The sequence below is a fragment of the Eublepharis macularius genome, chromosome 8, assembly GCF_028583425.1.
Source record: "Eublepharis macularius isolate TG4126 chromosome 8, MPM_Emac_v1.0, whole genome shotgun sequence".
Classification (NCBI taxonomy): Eukaryota; Metazoa; Chordata; class Lepidosauria; order Squamata; family Eublepharidae; genus Eublepharis; species Eublepharis macularius.
The window spans coordinates 109,045,719-109,057,901 of NC_072797.1; the positions used below are offsets into that span (position 1 = coordinate 109,045,719).

The 12,183-nt window shown below is 38.4% G+C and overlaps 1 protein-coding gene across 1 annotated transcript in view; it reads right to left on the minus strand.

The window, feature by feature from the left end:
• MPDZ (multiple PDZ domain crumbs cell polarity complex component) overlaps positions 1-12,183 on the minus strand; it is a 128,631-nt gene that overhangs the window by 69,442 nt on the left and 47,006 nt on the right. The window contains exons 14-19 of the mRNA XM_054987026.1: positions 11,627-11,773; positions 8,723-8,872; positions 7,335-7,523; positions 5,982-6,191; positions 3,913-4,029; positions 1,035-1,199 (exon numbers count right to left, since the gene is read on the minus strand). Of these exons, the coding sequence (XP_054843001.1) occupies positions 1,035-1,199; positions 3,913-4,029; positions 5,982-6,191; positions 7,335-7,523; positions 8,723-8,872; positions 11,627-11,773 (978 nt within the window). The remainder of the gene's footprint in view (positions 1-1,034; positions 1,200-3,912; positions 4,030-5,981; positions 6,192-7,334; positions 7,524-8,722; positions 8,873-11,626; positions 11,774-12,183) is intronic.

Here is a 12,183-nt window from a genome sequence, read left to right on the forward strand (position 1 = left end):
TTGTCTAATCCCTTTAAGTAACAATTACTAAATTAAACAATGCAATCTGGCTCATTGGCACAGTAAAGGTACATTCTGTTGTGGATTAGAAAATTCCATTAGGAGATAAACTCCGGCTGTCAGCCTCATGGCCAGTAAAGGCAGAAATACATTCCAGAAGGAATACTGCCAGCTGGAGAATCTCAGGTGTGAAAGAAAGAGCAGCTCCTCTTTTCAAGAATATACACTGCAAACAAACCAGGAAAATGACTCAACATCTCCGGCAATCATGCAGGGCCCACCTTGAGTATTACAGGAAACACATGGAATATATTCAAGCTTTTAAAAATGAACAGGCTGACAAGAATTGGAGGGGAAACTAAGATGGGACAGAAAACAAAAGACACCGTCAAGTTAAAAAAACGGAACTGTACATGGGTATGGGATCAATGCTTTTTAAATATATATATATATATATATATAGAATTAAGCTTTATAGTATTTCTTAAGAAACTTGCTCTTTTACAAGTTTATTAAGTTTAATTTCAGTATTTTGCCATTTGGTGCTGGTTTAATTTTAGCATCATTCTGAGAGCTCATTTCCTAAGAGCCATTGTAACAAACTGCTTGCTATTAAGAAGAAAATGAGTCATTTCTTAATGCCTAAACTGCTATGCATGTAGTAATATTTCGTTGCTCTTACATACAACTAAAATCTCCCATTATGATTTAGATTTGTTTGCAATGAAGTCCATTATTTTCTTATAAAGCACCTCAGAATTGTGTTCTCCCCCACCCCCCCAAACAATACAAAGTACCATTGGCCTGTTGATTCTTTTGTCTTCCAAAGTCTGAAAGAAGTTCAATCAACACTGCCTAAATGAAATTTCTCCGTAATCTAATGTTTTTTTTTTATAAAAAAACCCACCATGAATAGATGATACAACACAGGCAACATTTAGAGTCTCTACATCTAGCACAGCTGCCAGCAAAAACGTTTTCCTGTTCAAAGTTGCTTTATCACCATCAATAAAATAATATTTCCCCCTTTTTACCTTGGGAGTTGAAGAGACAAGTGACAGGTTATAGTTCAGATCATTGGCACAGGTGCTGCCATGCAGAGTTGAAACTGAGGAAGACTGGAAGGTGCCATCATTGTCCAGGGAATACTGTGATTCAAAAGTGGATTCCTCTGCTAGATCTGCTTCGCTTGAGTCTACCTAATAGCAAAGGCAATTTAATCAGTCAGGCTATCTGCTACCTTTGTATCACATAAGCCCCAAACACATATCTATGACTAAATACACTTCCTGCTACTTTGCTTTGTAATATTTTGGCTTTCAATCATCTACATATGAAATTTTTGACATGTAACAGGTATGTTTCTTTTTTTCAACTTGTTTCTCTGTAACAAGGTCAATACTGCAGGAATCTCAGAGCATGAAGCTGAATTTTAAGGTATATTAAATATGAAATAGGCAACACCTGATACACCAAACAAATTGATTGGGTTTCATGTAACTTTCTCAAGAGGAAATAAACCTCTAATGTTGTCCAGTGACTAAATATAGGGATGCTGTGCATCTATAAGCTTTTAAAAAATTTATTTAACAGGTATGCAGTCATCAATATTTAAATCTGGCATTCCACGAAGTTAATTAAATGCCGATGGTTTCAGTTCCTATTATATTTAACATAATGCTTGAACAGTTTTCAAGCTAGCTGTCATTTGTTGCTAATTTATTAATCAGTATTTTTATTATTAATTGTATTTAACCACTTTTTGCATATGTTCCTGCACCGTAACGGCACTTTTATGTTTTCCCAGCATTGTGCCCATTAAATCACTCACTTCTTAACTCAAAAGGCATAGCTGCTATCGTACTCCTATTGAAGTCAAGCCATACACTTTAGTAGAGCTGGCTGGTAGCCCATGCACATAATCCTGTATTTCTATCACTCTGAAATAAAACCTGGAGATATATGGCCAGTAACAAATGTATAAACAAAATAAGGATCATGCCATTGGGCATGCAAGCTTTTTTTAATGAATGGACACACAGAGAGCCAGTTTGGTGTAGTGGTTAAGAGCGCGGGACTCTAATCTGGAGAACCAGGTTTGATTCCCCACTCCTCCACTTGAAGCCAGCCGGGTGACCTTGGGTCAGTCGCAGCTTCTAGGAGCTCTCTCAGCCCCACCCACCTCACAGGGTGACTGTTGCTGTGGGGATAATAATGGCATACTTTGTAAACTGCTCTGAGTGGGCATTAAGTTGTACTGAAGGGTGGTATATAAACTGAATGTTGTTGTTACAGTGACATGTGTGCTTCCACTCATTTGGGGAAGAATTTCCAGGTCAGTTGAGTCTATGGTCAATCCAGTCAGATGACACTGTCTATAAATCCAGAGAAGTTAGCCGTGTTAGTCTGTAGTAGCAAAATAGTAAAGAGTCCAGTAGCACTAAGACTAGCACTAATACTTTAAGACTAAAGGTGCATGGTTATGCATGGTTATGCATCCATAACCATATTCATCAGATATGCATCTGATGAAGACAGCTGCGGCTCTCGAAAGCTTATGCTACAATAAAGTCAGTTAGTCTTAAAGGTGCTACTGGACTCTTTACTATTTTACTGTCCATAACACAATCTATGTTTATTCTATGCTCCACTTGCTATACAAGTATGGTACAGAGTTTGCTTTCCTAAGAAACTCAGCGCTTGTGTTTTCTAAAGCATACCTCTATCCCTACACTTGTATGGAATGCTTTAGAACATGCAGGCAATATCTAGTGTAGAGATTCCTCATAAATTAAAGGGAAACGGGGGGGGGCAGTAAAGTGCTGCTCACCTGCACTTCAAGAGGGCAATGTTTCATGGGGATGCTGCCTATATATGATGATGCCTTTTACAGAGTGAGACTATCGGTTTACTAGCTGACTACTTAATCCTTCAAATTGCAACATCTTTCCAAGGCTTGACCAATGTGATTGATTCCTGTAGATAATATTGGAAAATCACAGAAAGCAGAAATGTGGAAAAGATTCTTATGTTACTTAAAAACATGAGTCAGACTTCACAGAGCCCACATAAAATAGGAGTGATGTAACTGGGATACTGAAAAAAAAAGATGAAAGAGGAATTCTGAATAATGGATTTTAAAAACTTACAGTGTGTTGGTTATGATCAATATTGTCACAATTTTGTGTGGGTGGGTGGGTGGGTGTGGATGTGTGTGTCTGTATGTGTCTGAGTGTGGGTGTCCAACATTTACATTGAAATTACTGAACATTGGCTGGATGGTGTCCCATGACATTTGTTTAAAGTCACAGCCCTACGACTAAAAACAAAAACAAAAAACTAGCTTCTAGAACAACTGTATAGTGTTTCATACCTGAAACGGAGCATTGCCCTACCTAAGCAAGAATAGTCAAGAAAAATAGAAAGCCTCTGCAGTGGTGTATCGATCTCCTCTTATACATTCTTTAAATATCATTGGGTTTGTTTAGGTGACTGACAACTCAAAGAGGTGCTTGCTTACTCAGAAATAAATGCCAACAGTATTAGGAGTATATGCTAAGAATACAGGATTGCTGCCTCTATTTGCTTCTTGTATACAGAAACAACTATCAAAATTTGGTAATAAGCATTTATTTTAGCTATAAAAATCTAATCTGAAGTATTACTCTTGATTTACTACAGACAGAATGTTACTGGTCAGAGTGTCCATTCTTACTATATAGAGAAATGTTCTATTATCAGCATCTTGTCCCACTAAGCCACGATCTTAAATGCTTAACTTTTTAAAGTGCATCTTAAACATTACAACATGAAGACAGTTCCCATGTTGACTGCAGACAAAAAGCCAATCAATGCGAAGACATAGATTTCAAGTTTTGCACACATTATCATTGTAAGGACCCTTCCACTAACCAGAGCCAGCTCAGCATGGAAGAGGGCTGAATCGGCTGGCCCTTCCTCCTCAAAGGACCGGGCAGTGTAGAAAAAGGAATCTTCCTTAGCAGAAACATAGCCCTCTTCTGGTGAAAGCTGCAGAAAGAATGAAGCTCTTGAGTTGGAGGATGGCCAGTATTCAGAACATGCAAAGTGAGTAATGTTAAGGGGATTTTAGAAAGATGAGTGATTTGTGAAGCTTAGAAGATAGATCACTGGAAATGACATTATAGTCCTAGACACATATAATAACTTACAGGGCTTGGAGGATGGGGGAGGGGGGAGGAATGGAAAATTATATACCAATACCCAGGATTTTGAAATATTCTTTAGTCCTACACAAAAGTGTTACCTTTCATTCCAAGGAATCTGATTTTTTCCCCCAGCTCTAATGATAAATATCTGGTTTTAAAAAATAATTTCCCCTTAGATATCTAAAAATTCATGCCTAAAAAATCTTTAAAAGACAAAACCCTGAAAGTAACCCTATTTATTCCCAGCAAATTCAAACGCATTTCTTCCCAGACCCTAAAAACAATTGTTTGTTAGTAATTTCCATTGAAATCATTAGCACTTACCTCTAAGATGAAGTATAAACCAGCTTAATTATAAATAGTTCTACCTAACAGGATTGTGGATCAAACTGTAATCCACTGAGAGAGCTATCTAAACATAGCAATTTTTATAAACTTGTTATCAACTGTTTTTTACACTTCCCATCAATGCCATTTTCAACGTAAACATCATCAGCTGAAAAATATATACTGCAGGATGATCCTTGTTTACAACAATGTTTATGGGGTCAATATGAATGCCATAAAATATGGAACATGGACTAATTTAAAACAGCTGTCTTCAACTTTTCTCAACCAGGGACCCACTGAGCTGCAAGTACATGATACCATGTCATGTGACAGGAAAAGGGGAAGCCACAATTATAATCTCACCGGTGTCAAGGCCAGAACTACAGGCAGCAGACCAACAGACCCTGTGACAGGAAACACAAGCTGACATCAAGAGGTGTACTTTAGTGAGGAACAAGGCAAGGGTCAGGGCCTGGTGGAATCCTCTCCGTCACTATGTGACCTCATCTCACCATCTTGCATGCATATTAGCAGCTTGTTCTTCCAAATGGTAGCAATAAATGCTAGTTCTGGATGAGCTTGCAACCACACAGGCAGAGTTCGGCAACCCAACTGAGGTTTCAAATTCATGGGTTGAAGATCACCAATTTAAAAAGGTGGGTGGGTGTAAATTAGGTAAATTTTGACATTTTGTAGAAGGGTGATCTAGGAATGTACCATGACTGGGACAAAGAAATATACACACATGCATATACCATGGCATTCAATGTCATTCTCACAACATCTTTAAATCTTTTAAAAACTATTGACTATATATCAAGGCTTGGTAGTAGGAATGTTTATTTTATGGGATCTCTCTGTTTCTGGGTAATACAGGCGACATAAAGTAGAGACTGTTGCTAAGTTCAGACATTCAAAATGTTAATTTGTTTACTTAGCATGTTTATGATTTCTATTTTCAACTCATATCTTGTTTGTTTGCTTTTTGTATTTTCCCAATTGGCGAGAAATATGACATAGGCCGTTTCCACACAGCTTACCTTGTTCCAGAAAACAGAAAAATCTCATGCGAAATCTCGCGAGAAGATGCTGTTATCGTGTCTTCTTGCGCAATTCCATGTGAGATTTCGCTGTTTTCCAGAACAAGGTAAGCTGTGTAGAAACGTTAGACAACTTACAATGCAGTCCTAAGCAGAATTGTACTCTTCTAAGGCCTTGACATCAGTGGACCTACAAGAGCATAACTCTGCTTGGGACTACACATTTGGGACACAGCAACTCCATTTCTAACACTAGGTCTATTCATAATTATTTCTTTCATATTTCAAACACAACTGTTTGCAATGTAGGCAGCCCACATCTGTAGCTCTGAGTCATCAACCGGTAAGACAGTGATGTGCAAGTGTCATATATGGTTTCTACTGCAAAATACAAAAGACAGAAGCAAAAAGCTACCGTCCTTACAGGCAATGGCTTAGCAACTCCTATTCTAACTGTTCCCATGGGTGCTCCTTTCAGTGCTTGCACAGATTCCTCCAGGCTGCCATTTTCCAAGTTGACGTCATTGACAAACATGAGCCTATCTCCTGGAAGGAGCCTGCCATCCTGCTCAGCAACACCCCCAGGAACAAGGGAGCGGATCACAATCACCGTGTTGGCAGGGTCCACTGGGTCCTTATTAAAGAAGAGAAAAAGGAGGAGAAAATGTGTTTCACATGCTCACATAATTTAAAATAGATAAAACTATGAGCAAAAGTTTCCTATGAAAGACAGTGTCTAAGGTCCTTATCAGGCAGTTTCTTTTAAGCCAAACATGGACGAGCCCCAAACACTAATGTTATTGGTGAATCTATTCTTGAATGGGAGCTCCCATGTGGACAAGAACCCACAACTTGATTTCAATTGTGTTATTTGTTGAGCTAAATAATGCACTGTGACAAATAATATAAACTATTTCTTCTTTCTAGGTCTACTCAGGCATGTGGACAGTGTTCAGGGATGCTAAAAGACTGGCAATTCCAAGCAGTGATTAATTGCAAAGGTTCCTCATGGTAAGTACTTCCCTATAAGTAATACTTGATCATATAATGTTGGAAGAACCCAATGAAAATGTAATATAGTGTAAGCTTTAAAAAAAATTATGGGGAAATATTTCAAGTACATCTAAGAAGCAATTTATTGATCACTGGAGGAGGGGAAAACCTCCATTTATGAATGAAGTATTACAAGCCCTTTTTATAAACCTGCGATCTAGGTTAAAATACTCTACTTGATTTTTCCAGTATAGTCCCACAGAAGTACACTAGAACAAATAATAGCATCAGGCTGATCCACATATTACACTGTCCACCCATAGTACATAATACAGCCTGAACCAAAAGTTTATATATCTATCTGCCGACCACTTGATGAAATTCAAGTGAGACAGAACATAAGGAGGGTATCGGACAACAATATTAAGAAGATTACCTTAATCTCATCAGAAATTAAGTACAGCAGATTATCATGGCATCTGTAGTAATTTATGCTATGCTCTTCAGTAGATTCATCTTATTAAGTGATGTGCTACTATTGGGTGATTAATGATATGCATACTATCAAATAGCTGAGATGTTAATGCAGTTTTATATAACTGGCTTTCCTCAGATACAATTATTTGTCTTAACTATGCTATCAGAGAACCAGTTTGGAATGGAGGAAAAAATATTTTTTGACATAAGATCTGGTCTTTAAATTGCCTCCAAAATCTTATTTTAAAAGGGTCACAAATTAAAAAAAAGCATTTCCTTTCAGTGAAATAAAGAATTCAAAACTTACCTGGTAATCCAATATGCTAAACCCAAGCCCCATGCTCCCTTTTTCTAGCTCGATTTGCTGTATTTCTGTTTCCCACATTGCCAAAGAAGATCCCTGAACATCATCAATGTTCTGGCCTATAGTAGCCATTTCCAAATCAGCATCATCTGTCTCTGAAGAACCAAGTAGTCCTCCAAGATCTATATGAGACTGGGGAAAAATTAAAAGAACACGTAAGAATGTAATAAATACATAAGAACTATGCTGCCACCAATTGTCTACCATAAACGCCACTATTCTTAGAAAAGATTCTCAATTGTGTTTCTTTAGTATCTGAGTAACCATGCTGATGCAGTTTGCAAAGTATTGCAATGAATATTACTATATTATAAATTCTGTGTGAGTTCCACTTCTCTATCCAGAACATCTACATCAAAGATGCATTTTCAAAAACAGCCCACAAAAGAAAATGGCGACCTGGTTCAAGCATGTTCAAATCCTACTGGATTCAATGAGACTGACTTCCACATAACACATTACCGCAGACTAAATGTGGAGCTGAGTGTTGAGCAGTGGTAGAACAGGAAGTCATGAATGATTTCCCTACACGTTTTCTATGATCTGAACTACACAAGCTTCCATTATGAGGACAAACTAGTAAGCAAGATGGAACACTGCCAAGGCAGCTAGCCAGGGACACCATCTATTTTGGAATTTTATTTGCTTCATATGTGCCTCGCCTTTCTGCCTAATGGGAACCCAAAGCCATTTACATCATTCTCCTCTCCTCCATTTTATCCTCACAACCACCCTATGAGGTAAGTAGGGCTGAGGGTGTGTGACTCATCAAAGATACCTAGCAAGCTTCCATGACAGTGCAGGGATTCAAACCTGGATCTCCCAGATACTAGTACCACACTCTAACCACTACACCACACTGGCTCTCAACTATGTTGAGGCAACTCTGAGCCAAGCCACAAGTGACGCCTGACACAGGTTGGACACTTGTCAGCTTCCCTCAAGTTTTGATGGGAAATGTAGGCATCCTGGTCTTGCAGCTGTAATGGAGAGCCAAGCTGCAAAACCAGGACGCCTACATTTCCCATCAAAACTTGAGGGAAGCTGACATGTCCAACCTGTGTCAGGCGTCACTTGTGGCTTGGCTCTCTGTCCTTCTTGGGGCATAAGGAGAGGAGAAGCCAGAGCACAGAGGGAGTGCTTGGAATGACTCTCTGGCAGTACGTGCCAGCTAAGAAGGGCAGCTACAGGTAGAATACGGCTTGATTTCACCTGTTCCCCATGGAAACCAACTCTTGGTTACTCACCCCATGTTTAGCTCAGAAAGACCAACCTATAGAACGAGCATGGCACCTACAACTTACAAGGCATATGTCTTTATATTATATTACCTTCTCTATCATCTGAGACTCATCCAGTATTGTCTGACTGATAGGTGGAGCAGCTGCACGGCAACACACCATTGTTACCTTGATGGGCAATTCTTTTAAAATATTTACAACATCCTTGTGATTTTCTCCAAGCAAAGATACTCCATTTACCTGTTGATAGAAACAAAATATTTAATAGAGACATGACAAAGAATAATTTTCAAGGCAAAACCGCACTGTCATTACAGGACCTTGCTTCTCAATAAAACCATATAATCTTCTGCAGCAAAATAAATAAAACTAGACTTTGCAGGGGGAAATTATGTAGCATGTCTCCTGAAACCAGAGTCGGTTTCATTTCTGTCAATGCGATACAATGCACCATGCCTTTAGATAGTGTGATCAGAGCAATGTGCACCAGCTATAATGCATATTATATGTACATTTGGAAACCATAATCCAGTGTGCATTCTGGTGCAAGTAGTGCTGGATTGGGGTTTCAAACTCACAGCAATATGGCTTCATTTGCCTTTACTACTGTCACCATGTTGCCAAGTCTTATAAACTCTGTCAAACCATCACATTTGCTATGCAATCCTTGACTTTCTGGGATTACAAGTGACAAAGATGGAGCCCTGATACAGTAAAAAATGGTGTTAAAGGAGCAGCAGATTTAGGAAATGATGGTTGCAGACACTATAAAACAAAACTGAGTAGAAGGCAGAGTTTCTTTGAACACCTTATAAACAAAAAATGTTTAGAGGGTGAAAAGACATGATTCTAGTGGAAAGTTTGGCGGCCTTGTTTCAGTTAATGAAATAAAATGTATTTAATAGCAAGACCTAATTAATAAAAATACAGCAAAATAAAGCCAGGGTCCAGTAGCCAAACATACTGGATGTACTCATATTCTGAATTAGATTCAGTTTCCAGAATCAATTAATGAAATCAATAAACCATACGCTAGTTCGTCTGCAATACACAAAAATGTTCAGTATAGATCACGAAGGCTCCCACACATTTACTATTCCACAAAAAATGCGAAACAGAATTATCTGAGTGAGCTTTTTTATCAAGGGAATAGGGTCATATTCAATGCATGTAAATTTTAAGGTAGCTTTCATTGCAATTTTTGGTCATATACAAGGCTCCTCTAATTTTGTAATCTATTTTTGTTTCACTGTTTGTTGTATGTATTACTAAAATTAGTATATGGAGAATACTGTTTAGTGCACTCTTCTAATCACGAGAAGACAAGACACTGGAAAAGACAATAATGCTAGGAAAAGGTGAAGGTAGTAGGAAAAGAAGACCCAGCAAGAGATGGTTTGACACAATAAAGGAAGCCATGGGCTTCAGTTTGGAAGACCTAAGCAAGTCTGTTAATGATAGGACATCTGGAGGGCATTCATTCATAGGGTCACTGTAAGTCAGAAGTGACTTGACAGCACATCATACACACACGCTCTTTTAATGTTAATCCCATTTACACACTGTTGTTTGAATGTATACCACTCCAATTTATATTGTTATTGTTTTAATTGTGTAATTGACCTTGAAGCTCAGTGTGAAGGCAGACTGTAAATGAAATTAATCTGTAAATGTTTTATGCTAAGTACCATGTTTAAATGCAAGAATGGCTCAAGTTCAGAGTTAAATAAAAATGTGACACTAAGTATTGGAGATTATTTGATTTGGTGAGTCTATCTGGGAATACCTGGAACTATTTTCTCTTCATTGCTGCAGTGAATCTACTGTTCAGTGTGATTTTTATGTGCTTTGATGCATTTTGACTCTTACCCACTTTCAGTTTAAACAAAAGAAAATGGAAAGTTTTGCCACTGAGCAGTGAGCAAACTGCAGCACATGACGTTTGCTTAGTAAAATAAATAAAACACTCTTGCCCTCTGGACAATCTCTGAGAAGCAGAAACCTTTTGTTTTTTTAAAAAAACACATTTTTTAAAATGAAAGGCAATATTGTAAGCAATCTAGATGTCAAACCAAGCATCACATTCCACATAATACTCCTCATCATGAATCACAGAAGGTAAACAAACCTGACAATAAACAAATGATTTGATTATGACTCTACTCCTATGGCACTGTACAACAATGATAGTGCAGTCCTAAGCAAAGTTATACCCTTTTAATCACCCCAAGTCTCCTTGCTTTGTATGCCATATATTCAAGAGCAGATGAGTCTGTAGCGCTCTGTCTGCTTCGTCTCCCCTAATTCAAATCAGGATACCGCCTGTTCATCTTGCCAATCCAAAGAAAGAACCAGGAGGAAGAATGGAGAGTTCAAAACAGCTCCAGTTCTCAAGTCAAAACAATTATTTACAAGATCTACATGAACTTTCATTTTTTTAAACAGTAAACCTCTCAAAAACACAATAAAACCCCTAACTGTTACATATTTTGCAACCTGCCGCACATTTTGGTTTGCAGGGTGCTTACGAAGGCCAGAGCAGCTTCAGAAAATATGGTGCCCTAGAAGGATTGCAGAGACACTGCAGCAGCACAGCAAGCATGTAACACTAACACAAAGAAGGGATTTCTAAAACTCAGTTTGAATTTTTGTCACCATTGTCATAATCGGTTGGGAACTTCTCATTTTCAAGTACCGCTGAATAAAACTTGTTCAAGAGAGTATATCTGTGGGTGTTAGATATTTTTTACCAACTGCATTCATATGAATGAATTTTTCACAGCAGAAGTTTGTAACACCTTCTTGCCCATTGCTGTGATTTTGCACACACACTGTTGTTGTGCTTCTTTTTTATACCAATAGCCAGATTTTCCTCCACCAGCTCCCTATGTGAAAACATGCCAATATCTACATGCACAAATAACAGAAACACAAAAACTCAGCAGAATCGCTTGTAAGGAGAGAGATGAAAAAAATCAGAAATTGTTTTCATACTTCTAGTAATTCATCTCCGCTAAACAGCTTGCCGCATCGCCCAACTGGTCCTTCCGGCAAAACAGATCGGATAAAATGATGTCCCACTGTTGCTTCTAAGCTTATCCCCAGTCCGCTGCTTTCACTAAACTTGTTCACATGAGCTACCTGGAAAGAATACAAATAATGAATCTGCTGAATGCTATAAATCTGTTGTTTTTAAAATTACACATACACATAATATACAGGGACTTCAGAGCACCAACCATAGCGCTTTACCACAGATGCTCGACTTTCTAAACTACAAGCTTGCTTCTTTCAAACATCATCCCTTCTCATTGATTTCTCACATCAAAACAAGATGGAATCACAATGTAGGTTGAAAGGGAGCAGCCAGCTGTAACGTCCCATTCTCTTCTGCAAAGGGTAACAGATGCTGGTAGCTACAGCTGCCCCAGAGATGAAAGGTAGTTGGGGGGGAGGGAGAGTGACAAATAAATGGAACGAATGCTACAATCAAAGGCCCCGCACCACCCACTAAAGCAGAAGTCAGCTTCCATGGGTGCCAAAGGAACAAT